The sequence below is a fragment of the Python bivittatus genome, unplaced genomic scaffold (genome assembly GCF_059951505.1).
Source record: "Python bivittatus isolate LINGU-HERP-01145 unplaced genomic scaffold, Pbiv_v1 ctg000080_np1212, whole genome shotgun sequence".
Lineage (NCBI taxonomy): Eukaryota > Metazoa > Chordata > Lepidosauria > Squamata > Pythonidae > Python > Python bivittatus.
Window position 1 is genome coordinate 63,603,501 of NW_028277035.1, and position 21,135 is coordinate 63,624,635.

General features: G+C 40.3%; 1 protein-coding gene across 6 annotated transcripts in view; it reads left to right on the top strand.

Moving 5' to 3' along the window:
• The window catches only part of PLXNA1 (plexin A1), a 372,167-nt gene that overhangs the window by 339,851 nt on the left and 11,181 nt on the right, over positions 1-21,135 (top strand). For 4 of the 6 annotated variants that reach the window (XM_088134264.1, XM_088134269.1, XM_088134265.1 and 1 more), the window contains 6 exons: positions 1,287-1,438; positions 2,352-2,448; positions 3,167-3,357; positions 8,587-8,756; positions 11,235-11,447; positions 16,096-16,246. In XM_088134264.1, coding sequence (XP_087990390.1) covers positions 1,287-1,438; positions 2,352-2,448; positions 3,167-3,357; positions 8,587-8,756; positions 11,235-11,447; positions 16,096-16,246 — 974 coding nt within the window. The remainder of the gene's footprint in view (positions 1-1,286; positions 1,439-2,351; positions 2,449-3,166; positions 3,358-8,586; positions 8,757-11,234; positions 11,448-16,095; positions 16,247-21,135) is intronic. The other 2 variants (XM_088134267.1, XM_088134268.1) reach the window with 2 other exon arrangements.

The following is a 21,135-nucleotide window of genomic DNA, read 5'->3' on the forward strand; positions in this document are numbered from 1 at the left end:
TTAATGATAAATCACCTATCAGAAATAGATTTTCTTTTATGTAATTGCAGTCATTAAGTAGATTGCAAACATCCTTAGCAGAAATAATTGTAAGAGAACAATAGTAGTTTAAAATGGCTGAAACTAGACCCATTGTATAGCAGAATTACCAGGAAGATTAACCAAACTTGGAAGAAGTGTTTTGTGCTTTGACTGCAATGATAATTTTGCTCTGATCTACAAGTGACAGAAGCAGATTTGTTGTTTAAAGCTGGATCCAGTAGCAAAAGGAGTGACAGTTTGGTTGGGGATTCTCCTTTCTGAAATCTGTCACCTCAAAGTTTTTCTCTCAGAAATGAGCCCATAAACCCACCTTTGGAGAGAAGCTATAGACATAAAAGTGGGCAAGAGGTGATTCATTGTTCCACGCCTGAACAACTTTTTGCTGCAAAAATGAAGCCCTCACTCTTGAAACCTTCACTCAGCAAACCTAGGTAATTGTTGATAGGAATGTATAGCTTGAGATAGATGCCACTTAGTATGCAAGGAAGGTCACCTTTCATTCTCAAGTAAAAATGTTACTATAATGCACTTGCTGATTTTAGGTTAGCATTTAAAGAATCTTCATGATGGCAGGAAGAAATAAGGCTCCACGTGTAACATCTGAGAGATGAGAAGAACAGTAATCTCATATGAATAATCAGAACAAAATACTGAACCAAATATTGGGGGGGGGGGCAGGAAATGGCATGCTGCCAGCGGTTGATATAATGGTGCTGAATATGTAAGGCTCACAAGTAAAAGTAGAAGGTGGTTGAATAAGCTGAGAATATGCTTGAAAATCCCCCCAAATGGGTTGTGGAGTTGAACAATATAAAGCTTTTTGGGGGAGGGGCAGGGGGTTGCCTTTGAGTCAGTGTTTGACTTCTGGCAACTACATAGCTGAGTCCATACAGTTTTCTTGGCAACGATTCAGAATTGATTTGCCACTGCCTTCTTCTTAGGAGTGGGAAGCCCAAGTCACCAAGCTGGCTTTGTTCCTTAGGCAGGACTAGAACTCCATGGTCTCCTGGTTTCTAGCCTGGTGCCTTTAACCACTACACCAGACTGGCTCTCACATGAAACATAGAAAGGAGAAAATGGCTGGGATGTTACATTACATCCCAAACAGATTTTCCTAGCATAATTGCTGCCAACTATAGCAAGACCATAATGGGGTTTACAGTGGGGTGTGGCTTTTTAAAATGGCTTGTGCCATGCCTCATTCACATGCTCTCCATGCCTTTCATTCTGTGATCTGTCCAAAGTGAGCACGATCCCCAGTGACCCCATGCCCTTCTCTTCCATCGGTGCAGAGTGGCGGCAGGGCAGGATGGCTCGGATAATTCTTCAAGATGAAGATGTTACCACAAAGATCGACAATGACTGGAAAAGGCTCAACACTCTAGCTCATTACCAGGTGTGGTTGTCCTTGGGTTATTGCCATAGCGGAGGCAGAAGAGACCTGGCATCTGAGTACAAACTCATTCAGTTTACTTCATATATCAGAGATGGATACTGCAAACAGCTCTTATCATTCATTTTCCTGTTGGATTAGTATTGGTGGGAGAAAATAGGATGAAGTCTAGGTTAGATTCTGGTGTGTACAAGTGATGGGTATTAAATTGCAATAGTGGAGAACAGACGTAGCTCTGGATTGTATTGTTGGATTCTTAGTGTTCTCTGAGCTTGCTTTTCTTCTTGCAGACATTTCATTACCAGGCTAGACAACATCATCAGTGCACAGATGATGATACCTAGCTTGGTAATGTTTGCAAGAAGAAAAGCAAGCTCAGGATACTAAATTATATATCTTGCAAATGTTGAGTTTGTAGAGAATAAAAAGAAAGCTTCGAGCTCTTAAGTTTAACAAAAGAAGCATTAAAGTTATGTGCAAGATTGTTCTCTTTCTCTGTATCCTTCCTGACAAGATCTGGGAGAATCCATGTGCTGCCCTGTTGTGCTTTTTCTTTTATCTGTCCACTACAAACAATTGAATAAATATGCTCTAACAAAGCAAGAATAAAATAAGAACAAATTCTAGACAAAGCTGAAAAGGTCTCTTTTTTCCTGCCGGTTAGATTTTGAAGGAGATAAAACTTAGGTCAGATCTGGGAATCCCAAGGAATGGAAAATGGCTTTTTATTGAGAAGAAAAGAAGAGTTGATTTAAAAATGTATTTCTAAGAGACTCTGAGAATCCACTGAATAGGGAGTTAAAGCTGTTATTTCAGCTACCCTCAGTTAGGAGATCAGTATTGTTAGAGTGAGAGATGTAGAGGTTGTGAATCTGAAATCCTCCTTCAATCTTAATTTTGGTAATATTCTCTATAGGTAACGGATGGTTCATCCGTGGCACTGGTGCCCAAGCAAAACTCTGCCTACAACATTTCCAACTCCTCCACTTTCACAAAATCACTCAGCAGATATGGTGAGTAAGTGAGAAAACATCCTTGCCTGTTTACTATCTAGAATTCAGTAGCAATCTGGGAATTAAAAATGAAAGTCTTCCTAAATTAAGAAAAAGCATACTAAAAAGGATACTATGTTTCAGCCAAGCCTCTTCTGATGACTTCTGCTTTGGTTTTGCATGACAAAATTGACCTAGGCCCATTTTATAGTAGTTCAACCAGCTGTTCCCAGTTGAGGCTTTTGCCTCTGGTTATTTCTTCTCTAATTTTTGATAATTTGCTTTATCCAATTTAGTTATACTTGCAAAATGTGTATTTCTTCACTGTGCTTTCTTAGTTAAAGTCTTTGACAGTACAGTAGTAGTTACTTAGTACATGATTCAGAGAAGTGAGATATCTATTGCAAGTATTAAAAGCATTACTTTGCTGAGAAAAAAATAGCCATTTATTTAGAATTGAAGTGTACTTGCCAGTAGGCCTTGAACTATAATGAGCTTCCTTCATTATTGATCAGTTTTGTAGACCCTTTGGATGAAAAAAAATAAGTCACTGAACTCTTTTTTTCTAGGGCCAGTTAGTTAATGAAGTTTCATTAACAGGGTAGCCCAAAACATATCGTATTTCTTGATGGTATGACAGGCCATGCTGCAAGTTAAGTGAGGTGGAGGGAGGACAGCAGAGGCCAAGAGTCAGCGAAGGAGGGAGAGGCAGTTGCCATTATATGTGGTTTCCTCACAGAGAGTATGCTCCGGACAGCTAGCAGCCCTGACAGTCTCCGTTCCCGGACCCCCATGATCACACCTGACCTGGAGAGTGGCACCAAGCTATGGCATCTGGTGAAGAATCACGATCACATGGATCAACGAGAAGGTGATCGTGGCAGCAAGATGGTCTCAGAAATATATTTGACTCGCCTGTTAGCTACTAAGGTAAATCAGAATGACTCCTAGGTCCACTGTAAGATTTGGGTAGCGGAAAAGTTTGCTAACATTTCATCATGCCATGTTGTCAATCCTCTATCCTGTTCACCTTTTTTCCTAAATTGTTGTATATACTTATGAGTTATATACAGTGATACCTCGGTTCACGAACTTAATTCGTTCAACGATTCTGGTCGCGAACCAAATTGGTCGCGAACCGAATCAAATTTCCCCATAAGGTTCAATGTAAATAAGGTTAATCTGTTCTGACCCCTACGAATGTGGTCGCCAACTGATTTTGGTTGTCAGCCGAATCAAATTTTCCTATAAGGTTCAACGTAAATACGGTTAATCCATTCTGAACCATATGTATTTTTTTTTTTTAAACCACAAAAATATGAAACAAAGTACAGTACAGTATGAAGAGAGAGAACACTAACCTTGCTTGAGGTGACTTCTGGCGTGGAGGACAGGAAGGCGGGTGGGGAGGTGGTTATTGTTTGGAGGGAGAGTCCCCCTCCAAAAGGACATCGGTGAGATCTCCTTCAGGGGTTTCCTCTCTTCTTTGTGTCTTAGCTGCAGGCTGAGTTTTGGCAAAAAATCTGTCTAATGTCACTTGTTTTTTCCTGCGCTGCATAACCCTCTGGAAATGAAAGACCAGTAGTGGCTTAATCATCAGCTCGGCGCTTGCGTTCGCACACAGCAGAAGGGTCAATCTGTCCTTCATGGGCTTGTGCCCTGGCAGTGCCTTTTCCTCCTGCATGATATAGGTTCTGTTCGGCATCTTCTTCCAGAAGAGCCCTGTTTCATCGCAGTTGAACAGTTGTTGAGCGACGTATCCTTCCGCCTTCATGAATTCCGCGAATTCTTTCTTGTAGGCTTCTGCAGCAGCCTTGTCAGAACTGGAAGCCTCACCATGTCTTGTCACACTGTGGATGCCACTTCTCTGCGGAATTCACCAAACCAGCCTCTGCTGGCTTTAAATTCTTCACTTGTTGCGCTTGTAGAGGGTTTTTTTTGCAGTAAATCACTGTGCAATTTCCTGGCTTTTTCACAGATCATAGCTTCACTAACGCTATCACCTGCCGGCTGTTTCTCATTCAACCACACTAACAAAAGTTTTTCCACCTCTTCCAGCACTTGTGTCCTCTGCTTGGTTAACATCGTTACTCCTTTTGCCACATCAGCTCCTTTGATGGCATCTTTATTCTTCAAAATAGTGGAGATTGTCGACTTCGCCATCTTGTACTCCGAGGCCAGATCAGTCACACAAATACCACGCTCATGCTTTTCTACAATTTCCTTCTTCAATTCAATGGTTATTTTCTTCAAAACCTTATTCTTACCATGCTTGCTCTGCACTTTCTTTTTACCACCATGCTTGCTCTGCACTTTCTTTGGAGCCATGCTAAAAAGCACACCAGAAAGCTTCACAGCCAGTGTCTGTCTGCGATGTGATCTTGCCTACAGGAAGCCACGACTACGTGTCAGAGCAGGGAAGATGGCCGTGGGTCGTGTTCGTCACCCGATACGGAGTTTGCAAACAGAAGCAAAATGTTGTGAACACTGCTGTTCGTGAACCAAATTGTTCGTGAACAGAAGCGTTCGTGAACCGAGGTATTACTGTATGTTGCACCAGATTCTAACTGTCATCTGGATAGTCATCTATCGGGGATGGTGTAGTGAATCCTGCAGTGTGCAGAGGATTGAACTTGATGATGCCTTAGCCCCATCCAATTCTGTGATTCCATGTTCCTGCTGTTGGATTTCAGCAGCAATTGGAATTCAAGATAGACAGTCTCCTCCTGGTGTCTGTACCTGATCTATAATCAAGAGATGAGTATTAGCAAAAACAGGCTCTAGCCATCCTGCAGCCCCAGGCAATATGAATGTTGTATCTTGCAACTCCCACTAAAATATGCCTTCTATGTATGAGTGTTTTATATGTCAAATGAACTATATATTCAGATTTAAATGATTTCAGATTAAATCTAAATATTAGCAGGCTGTCTCTAGAAAACATTTATTTAATTTCCTTATTAAGGAAAACTACCCTGTTCTTGCTGATCAGAGCTTTGAAAATATTAGATTCCTTGCATTGGGGAGCAATGTCAGCTTGCCCCTAAAAAATGTTCAGTTTTTCCAGGGGGATTAGAATGCCTGGAGAGATCTGATCCATTCACATCTAAATTTTCAAACAGAAGGATGCTAATATTTTGTCCAGTGTGACCTGTTGACATTTCCCAACACTAACCAGCCACAAAATTATGCTAAACTTATTCACCACCATTAAAAACTTGCTATGTGTTTAAAAAATATATAAAATAGTAATAGTTTATATGGGTTCTAGGCTGTGTTAACGTTGCTCTGTTACATAAAAAAGAGTTGGTAGGGCTTGAGGAAGTCCTACTTAAAACCTGAAAAGCCATTACCAGTCAGCCTGGTCTGACTTCTTATAAGCTATCTTCTCCTGTGCCATTTCTAGGATTGTTCATGCAGTTTCTCATAAAAGGTTACAAAAGGTTTTGTTGTGGTTTGCATGAAAGGTGATTAGCAGCCCAGTAGTATCATCCACTTCAGTCTTCAGCTGACTGCATAAAATCCTCTTCAGATGTTTACCTGAAGATGTGAGAGCTGGAACTGGAAGGGGATGTGGAGCGACTAGTGGCCCTGCCTCCTGCTCTCCCCAACTTCTGTGCCTTTAGCTGGAAGGTCTGAAGGAGAGTTGTGCCTGTTTTCGAGGTAGTGCAAACAAAGGTCCTCCTCAGACCTCCTGTTTGAACCCATGGAAGTCAAAGAGAGCACAGTCCCGTCCTCCACATACATGTCCAAGTATTGTTGTTGTTGTTTAGTCATTAAGTCGTGTCCGACTCTTCGTGACTCCATGAACCATATTGCGCCAGGCCTTCCTGTCCTTCACTGCCTTCCTGAGTTTGGTCAGTTTCATGCTCATTGCTTCAGTGATGCTGTCTAACCATCTCATCCTCTGCCGTCCTCTTCTCCTTTTGCCTTCAATCTTTCCCAGCATCAGGGTCTTCTCCAAAGAGATCTCTGTCCAAGTATAGAGAGAGCTTAATGGAGTAAATGTCAGCCCCACTCCCTGTGATATTTCAGATAATAAAATGCAGAGCCACTGGCTTTTTATTGACCAGATATGGCTGGGGAAGGGAATGATCTGTAGTGGTCCATATGTTGCTAAATTAAAACTAACACCATTAATACAGCTGTCAATGCTGGCTGCAACTGGTGGGCACTGGAGCTCAGCAACCTCTGAACATCCACAGATTTCCCACCCTTGTTTTATAGCAATTAAGCATTCTTCTTTTTTAATGAATTTTCCCTCAGTTCACTCAGTAATCCTAATCGGCCCATTTGCTGCTACCCTAACCCTATCAAGGTGTACTGCTCCCAGGGTAGCTTGGTGGTTGAACAGCCTCTGGTATGCTGAGTAGTCTGACTTCACTCCTTTGATCTCATCACCTCTCATTTCTAGCCTTTTTATATCTGCCCCCTACTAAAGCTGCAAATATGAGTTTTGCACCCTAGCTGTTGACAAAGCAAAATGGGATTCCAGCCTCTAGTTGCTATACTCATTGATTTCTCTTGTGCTCATTGTTCGTACACTTGATAGACGCCCTCATTTTACCAGTATTCCACATCAGCAAAAACCCAAGCAAGGGAGTATTAAAAGTCCAGTGGCTTATGACACAAAGACTGAACTGCTCACAGTGTAATAGCTACACTAATTCCTGATGTAAATCAAATGGTCAGTATAAGATTTGTATTGGAACAAATCAAAATAGTACTCAGATTCTGAAAAATCCCTCACTAACTGCAGGAGCTGAATTCAGCTCAGCTGAATCTGTCCTAACCAAATCATAAATCATAGTAATCTGTAAGAGGAATGTTAGTTGCTGTGTTGCTATTGTTTAACTTGTACAATTTTAGAATACACACATATACATATACATATACATATACATATACATACACACACATACCCTGAACATTTCAGGGTATTGTTCACTTCTTTTCTCTGAGCAGCAAAAAATTATCTAAACAGTGTTAAACTCTTCCTTCCTTCCTTCCTTCCTTCCTTCCTTCCTTCCTTCCTTCCTTCCTTCCTTCCTTCCTTCCTTCCTTCCTTCCTTCCTTCCTTCCTTCCCTCCCTCCCTCCCTCCCTCCCTCTCTCCCGCCCTCCCAATTTTCCTCTTGAAGGTCACTCAAGATTCTGGGTATTTTGTCGTATTTGGTTGGCTTACAAATATACAGGTGACACATAGTTTGAGCACTCCATCAGATAGCCAAAATTGGCTGACGTCCCTCAGATTCTTAGTGAGAGAGAGACTACTCCAGTTGCTTTCAGAACTCCAACTCAGATCTTTCTTCCTCTCACTCTAAAAGCAGTCCCTTTTCACAGGGATTTACCTGAATTACCTCACCCTGAGGAAGGAGAGGAATATATCTACATTTTAGGTATTTTCTGGCTGTTCAGAAGGCACAGTTTTTGAAAGCACTTAATTCCTTGCAAACTGGCCTTTGCAGCTTTGTTAGGACTCTAAAAACAGTCTACAGCTCCAGTTTCTCTCTCCTATACAATCTTTCCACAGTTTTATTCCACTATTCTAGCTACATGGGTCGTATGTTTTCCAAACTTCAGTAGCTGGATTCTACCTGAGATGATAAATGAGAGGATTATAGAATTATCTTTCCTCATAAAAAATCACTGCTTGGAAAGCCAAGCATGGAACTATTCTGGAAAAAAAAAGTGATCCTGTAGTTAATTGAACACTGAACTAGAACTCTGAAATGATCTGGATTGTTCTCTGTAAAATCATAATATTTTGCTACCACATGTAGATTGTTAAATTGAAGGTTTGTATACAACTGACAGGGCATATGAGCCATCTTAAATGAATAGATATGAGTGGGGTGTCCACAGGGTGTGGTAAAAACTCAGGAGGGTGGCCACAATGATGTAATTGAAGCTCCACCTGTTTTTAATGTGTTTCATGCCTTCTCCCCTTAATAGTTCTTTCACACCTTCTCCAAGTTCACTTCTAAATCCCTTTACAACAGCCCAAGAAAGGCCAGTTTTATTTCATCCATTGGTGACATCCATTGGTTTCTTATTTCAGAGCATGTTTTTAGCCCTCCTTCATTCAATTGTTGCTGTTCTGGTTGTGTACATGATGCATTAAACAATGCTGAACAAATATCCTCCTTTTTTGTGTCTAGGGAACTTTGCAGAAGTTTGTGGATGACCTTTTTGAGACCATCTTCAGCACAGCCCACCGAGGGAGTGCCTTGCCTCTGGCCATCAAGTACATGTTTGACTTCCTGGATGAACAAGCTGATAAGCACCAGATCAATGACTATGATGTCAGGCACACTTGGAAAAGTAACTGGTAAGAAGATGCTGTAGCTCAGCAATAAAGTCCCAAGATCTCTTCCCATCTTCTCTAGGTCAAGCTGAGGAAGGGTGGATACTGGTGGGCCATTGTGCAGATAAATATTCAGCCAGATAGATCAATGGTCTGATTCTGCAGGACAGCTTCTTATCTGATCTGCAGCTAGGGTGTGAAGAGTTGGGTATAGCTAACAGGAAGATGTTTCTCTCAAAGAGGTCTAATCAGCTTACTGTAGTTTCAGCTTCTTCAGAACATAGATCAGATGGTTTAAAAAAAATATCTCAGTCACATAAGAAAGTGAAGCCTCCAAACGTATTCATGCTTCCCAAATGTTTCCATGCCCCCTTCAAAACCAGGTTTTTTCAGGATAACATGTTTTTATTTGCTTTCGGATCAACCGAATGTTGAAGTGTATAAATCATCAAAATCTCAATATAAAACGTGGAATAATAATGTGGATCCAATAATGGAAACCTAATTAGTAGAACAATAAGGCTGTGCAGCACTTCAGTTTCAAGGCAAGAAAGTGTTTCAGATTGCAGGAGCAATTCTAACATTTTTGGGGGCCGGCATGGCAGCCACGGAGGGCAGACGCGCCTTCCCAGAAAAAGGGGCAGCTGCTGAAATGAGCCACAGACAGGTGCTGCATTCAGACCTTTGCACGCTCCAAGGCACCTCTTTATCTTTGAATCAGAAGCGACGCAGAGTCATAATAAACAATAAAAGCGGCAGCTACAGGAGAGTAGTTAAAAATCTTGTATGCAGCATTTTTGTTTATATACCCGGTTATCATTTTGATGGCGAACTGTGTTCCACATTTACCTTAGAATGTGATAGGGAAGTTATTCTCCTCCGCACGCTGATTTGCATAGCCTTAAACTCCGTCTCGCTATTTATTTCGTGCTGTTGGGGATTAATGTGCTCAATGAATAGGGAGAAGCGGCAAGCCCTCTCTCTTCTGCTGCTGCCTCGCCGATTTGATCTCTCCGTTCCTTTCACTGTTGCTGGGGATAGGAATACTCATTCTCATCTCTGGTATTTGTTAAATAGCAACCAAATTGCTTTTGTAGTTCAGTAACTGTCAGTAATTAGCAAGGCAGGAAAAGAAACATTTTTAAATGGAGTTATGAGAGCATGGAAACACTTGGAACTGATTTATCACTCGGCTTTCTATATTAAAGGAAATAGCTGCTCTGGGAGGAAAAGGCAGGGTGGGGAAAGAATCCCAATGATGCAACTGCACAGAGCCCAGGGAGGCAGGCTCCCGCATACTAATGCTCCTGCTTATTTCCTTCCGCTAATTCAGTGCATAGAGTTAATTTCAAGAGATGATTCCCTGAAATTAAAAGAAGTAGGTTTGACCACCACCTGGATTATATGAATTGTGGCAGTTTGATATTTGAGACAAATGCAATTATGGAAACCGAGGCCTAGTTTTCAATGAGATAGTACCAGTTATTATACTACTTCAGACTGTAAGTGAAGATCCTACGATGGAATTATTTTACACAAAAAAACCCTTCCCTAGAAGACCCTCCATGGTATGCCGGATTTCCTGGACACATAGAAATCTTTCCAGTGAGAAGTGAAAAATTAGGTGGCATTCCTGGGGTTCTTTGCACTATGCTTTTCAATTTGATCATCCCAACTTTCTCCAGGTAAAATAGTTTGAGTTGTCCCAGTACTTTGGGTTTTTTTTACCTAGCAGGTAAGAATTCCAATAAAACAGGAAACGTATTATGACCACCCCCACCCCCCTGCCCCAATAACATTGTTTTGTGAAAGAAGACATCAGTAATCTGCAGAAACAGCACAGCCATCTGCATTGTGCTGGTCGCCTCAGGATAAATTAATGCTGGGCTGAGGTGGATCAAGAAGGTATTTGCCTTTCCTTTAATTATAGTTCTTATTTCTTGATAGAATTTAGTCTCAGGGGGCTGATATAGGATATAGGGGTTTAATAAAGGGCAGAAAGCTTGGTGAACCCTGACATTTACCAGTAATTCCAAAGGGTTTAAGAAGAGCATAGAGAAATAATAGAAATGTTGACATGTACTGATAAAATCCCAAGGTCAACATGAATGACTTTGACAAATGTACTCATGCTTTATTATGTGTCAAAAATAATATAATTTACCAGGGCACAATTTTGGGTATTTAACACAAGTCCCATGATAGAAATATTTCTCATATTCACTGTTACTTTTCAAATACCTTTAAAATTATTTATATATTTATATTTACATATAAAAACATTTATAAATATATTCATATACAAATGTACTATATATCATATACCCACCCTTCAATGAGATAGCTGCATAGCTGGCAAACCAGGCATCAGTTAGCATCACCTATTTAGATTTTGGGAAAACCCCTGCCCTCACTTGGATAGATTTTGACCAGATAAAGGTTGTTGCTAAGGGCCCTGCTTGAAGCTACTAAGAATAATGTTCTCTTTCTTCTTCTTTGCAGTCTACCTCTACGTTTTTGGGTGAATGTGATTAAGAACCCGCAATTTGTGTTTGACATTCACAAGAACAGTATTACTGATGCCTGCCTATCAGTGGTGGCTCAGACATTCATGGACTCCTGCTCAACTTCTGAGCACAAGCTAGGGAAAGACTCTCCCTCCAATAAGCTACTGTATGCCAAGGACATCCCTAACTATAAGAGCTGGGTAGAAAGGTGAGTAATTTTAGCTGTAGAGGAGGTAGGTTTGCAAAATTAACAAAGGTGTGGCCATTCTAGTCTCCCCTAGAAAGTTGGGGAAAATTCTCTGCTATAAAGGAGCCTTTCTGGATTAGAAGAGCAAGAATTGGTTCTTGTAAACAATTGCAAGTGATTGTTTTTCCAAGAAATGCCAATTCTTCTCAGGTCCTTCTAATGAATAAGTAATAGAGTACATAGATATCATTATGGCAGCTATTTCTATTAGGCTGGATCCAGCATAAACGTCTAATGGAAAACAACAACAACAAAGTGTTTCTTCTATCAGCTGAGCTTTTCAGTGGTTGAACAAGACAGGGAATGATATTTCTTGCAACTATTGCCAGATCCCAAAGTCTCCTAAAAATTACATCAAAAGGATGGGGGTGGGGACTTTGGGAATAGTGAGCGAGGAGGCACTGGAGACTCGAGAAAAGCTCACAGATAACTTCCTCCCTTTCCCCTTCCAGCTCCACTGTGTTTTGAGGACATTTCTACTGGTAGAATAATCCATTTGCAGGAGGATTAGCAAAGCAAAATCTCTTGCCAATGGAATTTACAGCTTGGATTAGATCCAAGCTGAAAATAATATAATCATATTGTGTTGAATAATACAAATATGAGTTTTGGTTTTCAGGGGTTTTACCAAGGAGATTCTGATCAACAAGTATGCTTGTTTTGTTAATTATTGTTTAAAGTGTACTATTGGTGGGGAGACTTGCACGTTGGAAAGAGTGGCACTCAGTGGACCTGGTGCAGTTGTGTGAAAGTTGTATTTGCCAGTGACCAATTGTGCAAGTTCTCCCACTTAAAAAGATGAGAGAGGCCTGTAATTTTCATCATAGGTATACCTCAACTATGAGAGACAAAATGGGGGAAAAAATCCAGAAAATCACATTGTCTGATTTTTAAAGAATTTATTTGCAAATCATGGTGGAAAATAAGTATTTGGTCAATATCAAAAGTTCATCTCAATACTTTGTTATATATCCTTTGTTGGCAATGACAGAGGTCAAACGTTTTCTGTAAGTTTTCACAAGTTTTCACACACTGTTGCTGGTATTTTGGCCCATTCCTCCATGCAGATCTCCTCTAGAGCAGTGATGTTTTGGGGCTGTCGCTGGGCAACACGGACTTTCAATTCCCTCCAAAGGTTTTCCATGGGGTTGAGATCTGGAGACTGGCTAGGCAACTCCAGGACCTTGAAATGCTTCTTACGAAGCCACTCCTTCGTTGCCCGGGCGGTGTGTTTGGGATCATCGTCATGCTGAAAGACCCAGCCACGTTTCATCTTCAATGCCCTTGCTGATGGAAGGAGGTGTTCACTCAAAATCTCACAATACATGGCCCCATTCATTCTTTCCTTTACACGGATCAGTCGTCCTGGTCCCTTTGCAGAAAAACAGCCCCAAAGCATGATGTTTCCACCCCCATGCTTCACAGTAGGTATGGTGTTCTTTGGATGAAACTCAGCATTCTCTCTCCTCCAAACATGACGAGTTGAGTTTAGACCAAAACGTTCTACTTTGGTTTCATCTGACCATATGACATTCTCCCAATCCTCTTCTGGATCATCCAAATGCTCTCTAGCAAACTTCAGACGGGCCCGGACATGTACTGGCTTAAGCAGGGGGACACGTCTGGCACTGCAGGATTTGAGTCCCTGGTGGCGTAGTGTGTTACTGATGGTAGCCTTTGTTACTTTGGTCCCAGCTCTCTGCAGGTCATTCACTAGGTCCCCCCATGTGGTTCTGGGATTTTTGCTCACCATTCTTGTGATCATTTTGACCCCCGGGGTGAGATCTTGCGTGTAGCCCCAGATCAAGGGAGATTATCAGTGGTCTTGTATGTCTTCCATTTTCTAATTATTGCTCCCACAGTTGATTTCTTCACACCAAGCTGCTTGCCTATTGCAGATTCAGTCTTCCCAGCCTGGTGCAGGTCTACAGTTTTGTTTCTGGTGTCCTTCAACAGCTCTTTGGTCTTGGCCATAGTGGAGTTTGGAGTGTGACTGTTTGAGGTTGTGGACAGGTGTCTTTTATACTGATAACAAGGTCAAACAGGTGCCATTACTACAGGTAACAAGTGGAGGACAGAGGAGCCTCTTAAAGAAGTAGTTACAGGTCTGTGAGAGCCAGACATCTTGCTTGTTTGTAGGTGACCAAATACTTATTTTCCACCATGATTTGCAAATAAATTCTTTAAAAATCAGACAATGTGATTTTCTGGATTTTTTCCCCCATTTTGTCTCTCATAGTTGAGGTATACCTATGATGAAAATTACAGGCCTCTCTCATCTTTTTAAGTGGGAGAACTTGCACAATTGGTGGCTGACTAAATACTTTTTTGCCCCACTGTAAGGAATTAGTTGGGCTTTGATAAATTGTTCAGAGTATACTCTTCATTCTTTCCCTTCCCAAGGGGAAAGTTTTAAAAAGGAGAGCTGAATCCATTTTAGTTTTCCAAACATGTTGTACCTCACAGTAGGAATAGGTGAGGCTCACTTCTCGGGGATGTTGCTGTCTGGTCTCTTCCAAATACTGGTTCTTGACTTAGAGATGCTGGGGGCACCTTCAACTATCACAATTATGCCTGAGCTTTAATTCAAACTCTTTTAACAACTTATTTGCCAGATGGTTAGAGGAGAAGGATGTTGCATTCGTTTTATGAGCGTTATTTTTTATGAGAGCTCTTGTTTATTCATAGTAATATTAACTACACAAACCCAATGCCAGCCCTACAAGGTGGACAGACCAGGAAACTGACTCCACAGGATGGTTAGAACTGTATTTTATTGTGATAAGCTTTAGCAACAGAATCTTGGCTAAGTTTTCCCTTCCTTGCCTCTTATACCCCCGAGAGTCAGAGGTGGGGGGCTAGTCTGAGTCTCTTTGTAATGCCCTCTCATCTCTCTGCACTTTTCACATGTTTCCTCTGTACTGTCCCTGGTGTTTTCCTAACGGCCTCTGGATGCCTTCTTTAAGGTCATCTCCCTGGTCCCCCTACACCCAGAAATTTAACTAACATTGTGCGGGGGGGGGGGGGCATCTTCCTTTTTCATGCCAGCATTTTAAGGTAAGGCAACTAGGACAAGATCTGTACTTGTGCCCTTTTCATATCTTTATTGCCTTTTCAATTGCGAGCCTTAACATAAACAGTATTTTGTAATGCAGTCTTTTGCATACTGCAAGTTGTAGCGTCTTAGTGGGTTGTTGTTGTTTTTTTGTATTTAATGAGATTGTGCACACTTTGAAAATGATGAGGAAGAAAGCTTCAAACCTTGTGCAAGCACTTTTCTACTATTCATTAAAGCTTTCTTTTTTTGAGAACTTGAAAAAAAGTATAGCTGCTTTAAGGAGTTATTAGATTAACTTCTTAAAGCAGTCACATCATTTTTTGGCTTGTGCAAAATCCTGAAGAAAGTAGGGCTGCTTTAATGATTAGCAGAGAGGTGCTGTGTTCACAAAGGGATCTGAAGTGCTTCTTCTTTACATTCTGAGGCATACTCATGGTCCTGGTATTCCATACTATTTGCTACTTGCTTAGTTGGCTATTTTTAATATTAGCTGATATTATACTTTATGGTAGTATTTTACAGATAACCCTGCCCTTAGGATCTTTACCACATGGCTAGACTTTTAAAACATGCCTTTTTTTTATATTGCATATTTACATTCTGGGAGCTGATGTATATATAATTATAAACTATTCTATAAATGTTAGATAATGATTACTGCTGTTATGGATGAGCTAGACTTCTGCCTTGCTATCCTAAAGGAAGCCCATAACTTGGTAGCCTTTAATTCTATATTTCTAATAAATATAGAATTAAAAAACACAATCTCTGAAAATGTCTCTTTCTGCTGCTCAGCTGAGTCCTACTCCATGGAGTTCTTCTCATAGGAGTGTCCACTGCCAAACTGTAATTCTGCTTGACCTGCATCAACATGACTGGAACAGCTTCAAGTCTATCTCCAACAATGAGTGTTTGCAAAAACATCTTACATCCCAAGTCTACTGTTTTCCCTCAGTAATACTTCTGTGTTTTGATCTGTGTTCATAAGTCAGTTATAGTAGTTCCAACCACTCCGAATAGCCAGTTGAGATGGTCATAACATTTCTGTTTTTGCAGATAGATACAACCATGGATTTTTCACCCTATTCATTGCGTCCAAGCTTCTTTTGTTTGGGGAGAGGAGCGGAGGAAATGACTTCAATAAAAAGCTCTGCCTTCAATTATCACAGCAGCCCTGTTTAGCTGTTTTTCAAGTCCTATTATTTCAACTCATGTAAAGGGCTTGGGCCAGGCGTGTTGACTCTTTCCCTTCAGTCCACAAGATGTAAAGGGAGACCCTGTGTTCTATGTCCTTTGAGGCCTTAAGAAGACTAGCGTGATTGCATGAACACAAAATGAAGAGTCATTTGGCAGGCAGAACACTGTAAAACGATTGAACGGGATATGTACCAGTTGCTTTGCTGTAATGAATACATTTATTATACTTCATCTGGAGACCTGTTGATTAAGTTTATGGTATTTTCTAGATTTATCCTCAATTTCTCTCCTTCCTGCTATTGAACATCTTTATTTTCAACTGTGTGATTTATTTTTCCTCCTCCTCACTTATAGATATTATGCAGATATAGCTAAAATGCCAGCAATCAGTGATCAGGACATGAGCGCCTATTTGGCAGAGCAGTCACGGTTACACTTGAGCCAGTTCAACAGCATGAGTGCCCTGCATGAGATCTACTCATACATTACCAAGTACAAGGATGAGGTAAGTCGTAGCAGAGCTCTTAGACATATCTTAATATAGCTATTTACCTCTGTTTTTCCTTTTTCTTCTGGCCCACAAAAAGAAATCCAGAGTGTAGCTGCTTTTATACCACTGTATACTCCTCATATCATTTCTTACCTTGGACATAGTTGCATAGCCAACTAATGAACACTCGCTATTCAGATAGTATCCTGGAACATCTCCATGCACATATAAAAGTAGCTGTATTTTTTATATTTTAAAAACAATCTGTGATGTATAAAAGCAGTAAACAAAAGAACACAAAGATGTGCAGAATACTTGTTATGTTCCAAAATCAGTAATTAAAGATTGATCTAGGCATTTACTTACAAAATATCATAGTTGTGCCTGCCATTTCTATTATGTGGGGCAAACCTATCTGGGATTTGGCTCATTTTAAACTAAAAAAGATGCTTGTCTTCCTGAACAGCTAGTCATTATTAAAAGGATGTGATCCAATTATCCATTTGTTGAGATAATAGAGCTATAGAGGAACCAGTTACAGAGAATTACTGAAACAGAATTATTGAAAGATGCTGATTCTTTCTTAAAACCAATCTCCCTCTTTCTGAAGCCTTTTTTCCCCAGTCCTGACTAGCAACCCTGACATTTGGATGGATGAGAGATGAACGTTTGCCAAGTAGTAATAATTCCTAATCCCTGTCCATCAATACTTCTTCTTCTGATGTTGATGATTACCTCCTTGAGCCCTAGTGACTTGTGCATATAGTTTTTCTGGAAGCTCCATTGTCTTTTTACTTCATACAGGTAGTCCTTGCTTAACGACCACAACTGGGACTGGAATTTAAGTGACTAAGCGATGTGGTTGTTAAGCAAATCATCACATGACCAGACTCGATTTTATGACCTTTTTTGCAGCACTCATATTGTTAAACGAATCATGCAGTCATTAAGTGAATCACTTGGCTCCCCATTGATTTTGCTTGCCGGGAGCCAGCTGGGAAGGTCACAAATGGTTATCACGTGACCCTGGGACACTGCAACCATCATAAGTGCGAGCTGGTTGTCAAGCATCTGGATCGTGATCATGTAACTGTGGGGGCACTGTGACGGTCATAACTTCAGGCCCCGGTCATAAGTCACTTTTTAGTACCATCATAACTTTGAACAGTTGCTAAACAAACGGTCATTAAAGGAGGACTACTTGTATAACCTACAGCCCTGGGATTCTGTGGATGTCTTTCATCCAGGAACTAACCAGGCCCAACAAGCCCAGACAAGGTCAATCAGGTACTGCCACCTGCCAAGACCTTCTACTGAAGCTCCTTTGAGCTTCAATAGAAGGTTGATATTGGGGTTGATATTGAACCTCCTTTGAGCCCTGCATTTGCATGGCAAAGAGGGGACACCTTGTTTCTTTTCTAAAGTTTAGATATGCCCTCAGGTATTCTTATCTGCCCATTATCATTCATACTTCTTCCTTTCTCCTCCTATTTTGATATTAATTGCTCAAACTAACAAGCACAGGCTGTTCTTTTTTATAACAAAACAAAACAACTTTTCTAAAACAAAAAAAAATCACAACAATGTTTCAGCAGATAAGTAATGGGCAACTAAAAATGGAGGAATTAAATCACTGAAGGGAACACATCTCATTAAGTAAACAAATCAAATAAGAAAAAGAAGAAATATCTATCAACGTACACCTGAAGCTCTTAACTCTCTAAATGAATGTATTCTGTGTCAGCTATTCTGGGTCATTTCATTGAGCCCATGTACAAATGACCTTATTTATAATTTTGAGGTGGGGTGACATTTACTATCACAAGAGAGTCACTTCATAAGCCTATAAAGTTTTAAGTGTGGTTAAAAAACCATATACTGTAATTGGTATGAACAGCAGAAAGTAGTTTTGAACACATTCTCTACAATCCTTTATTAAAGCAATAAAATATATAACACTAATAAAAATATATGTAATGGGGTTATATGGATTTTATTGCCCAACAGAAAGATGATGAGAGCTGGGAGAAGGGGATTGGTTGCTTATATAAGATAATGAAAGCATTTGTACCAAACCTTGCCAAACAGCTCTGCATTGTTATCTAAGCAAGGCTTAGAAATAGGTTCCTTCAGCGGCTAGTAAGGATAGTGGCCTACTACCTTAGACTCATAAGTGTGAATAGAGATCAAGAATTCTTATAGGAACCTGAGATCTAGCAAAACAGATAAAAGAAAAATAATTCATGACTGTATAGCTAGGTTTAGCAAGCCAGTTTGCTGTAGTGGTTAAGGCACCAGAAAGAAAATTACAGGCACTAGTCCAGGCAGTCATCAGTCATCAAAACTGACTTGAAGGCACCATAAACAAACAAACAAACAAAAAATAGCTAGGTATAAATCTTTGGGAACCTTTGTTGATATTCAATCATTGATTTGATAAGTTACTTCAGCATAGATGTGTAGAGCCACCTCCCTTTGTACCTGCAGTTATTTTATTTTTAATAGAAAGCTAACATGCCACTAAAGTCAGTCTCATTTTTATTTCCAAAAGTCTTTGGGCTCACAAAAGTTTAGGGTTATTAAGCAATAAAAATGATGGGTGGTCACAGCTTTGTGCTGGAACTATGGCCACATGCCAGAAACAGAAGGGAAGGGAAGGGAGGGGAGGGGAGGGGAAAGAGAAAGGAAAGGAAAGGAAAGGAAAGGAAAGGAAAGGAAAGGAAAGGAAAGGAAAGGAAAGGAAAGGAAAGGAAAGGAAAGCTGGGGTAATAGGGAGCACCCTGGGGGATTAGAGGGGTTGGTAGGGAGCAATCTCACCTATTCATGTTCTGGAGAATGGTTATTATGTGATTGATGTGCCCATTATATGTGAATAGGAAAGCACATTTGTACATTCATTTTGTAAGAGTGCCTATGACATGCTTGTTAATATTCTAAATATACCCACTATCAAAAAGGTTGCCTACCTATGTTTTGAATCATATTACTCTGTGTTTGAATATTATATTCATATAGAAAGTGTTTTGCATATTGGAAACTCTCAAAGCATTATTTCTGAATGACACCAGATCAGGATGGATGGTGGAAAGCTAGCATTAATGCTGCATATCAGCAAAACTGAATATTATTGTTTCTTTATACACAAGATCTTCAGATGGATTCTGTATCTCTTTGTGGCAACTTGCATTTTGCAGAAGAGAGTTGTTTTGAATATGCAGTTCAGAGATCTATTTCAAGTCAGCAGAGTTCCCTCTATGGTAAAATGTCATGTTGCTGGGAACATTCCAACTTCCTATTGTTTTTATTCCATAAAAATAAATTCATGTGCCAGTCTTTTGTTGGCATTGCATATTAATCAGAATTGATAGTCATTACTTCTTCTCGAGTAGATCCAGTTACTAGATTTCTCCTCTTAGATTTCGTACAAACTAGATAATAAAGATGTAGAATTATTCTTCTGTTTAGAGTGTGATACAGAGAGAACCATTTGAAAATACTGAATTAATGTTTTTGTTTTTGTTTTTTTGTCCAGACCTACAGCTTTTCTTACTGAAATGGAAGGAGAAGGATAATAGAACAATAATAACACAGAATTTTTAATACTTAAATCAGTTTAATAATCAGTCACCCAATCCAACGTACTGGTTCTGATGCATAAAAGAGGAAGGCATCTCTCATATAGATATGAAGCTCCATTTATCATAACTCCTATTTATAACTAGGAATGGGGGTTGCATGAGAGCCTTCCTGAATTAAGGTCCTCTTTCAAGTGATATTTCCATTCCTTAAGAGACCACCCATAAGTCAGTGTGATCCTGATGATCCCCTGTGAGTTGGCCAATTCCTTTTTCTTGAAGGCCACTGTATGCTTCAGATCTTAAGTAGTAGATTAATCAAAACTGCTTAGTAGTCAAACTCAGTGTTTCATTTGACAGCAAGAAACAAAGAGGGCTGTGCAGCTCAGTGGTTGTGGCAGGATGAGCTGCTTCCTGAAAGATCCCCTTTTTTTGCTGCTTCTTTCTGCAAATGAGAGAGGTACAATTCATTCACATGAATGGAATTCACGGAGATAATTGTTACTCTCCCTTGCAAATAAAACTCCATGTAACTTTTCTTTTTAATCATACTTTGATTAAATTGGGCAAGGTTTAGTGGATTCCAGTTCTGGAAAATACAGGTATGCACTACCAGTGCCAAGGACAGCCTTTTGTATGAACAGACACAAATGTAAGTCAGGCCTGCCTTAAGAGTGAAGCACGATACAAGATCACTGGGCCATCAACAGGGTCCTAACAGCCAGCCCAGTGGCATCTTTTTAGCAAGGGGCCTGCCATTTGTAATCAGGAAACTCAGGCCAGAGACAGCACACCCAAATAACTGTTCCTCAAGCCCTTTTCATAGCAGCCGCTGCCCTGAGGCTGGTCTCCCAGCTCCCAACCTTCCCTTTCATTAGTCTTACAAATCAGCAAGGCCTTAACAGCAGAAATCAATAGCGAGCAGGGCCAAGTGCTACGTGGTTAGAAAGTGCAACCTTAATGAGCTGCAGGCAAAAGAAGTTGCCAATCCTTGTCTTTTTGGTTAACCACTGTCTGGCATCAGTTGAATGTGCCTCTATAGTCTGCTCTAAAAGTACTGCCTATGTGTTTGCAGCTCTCAGGAGCTTCTTTTATTATTTGTAATGGGATTAATAAATAGCAGCTGTTCCCTTTGTTTGTTTTCATTCATTAAACACAATTACATGCAGCCCGATTGCACCCTCTTTGATGCGAAATGGGAGGGAATAATTTTTCCTGTTGCTCAGTGCTATAATATGCTGTCATTGGCACTGAATGAAAATCATAATTAATTTTCATTTGGGTTTTTGCATCTTTCTAATCATGGCAGTCTTTAAAGCAGGTGACAGA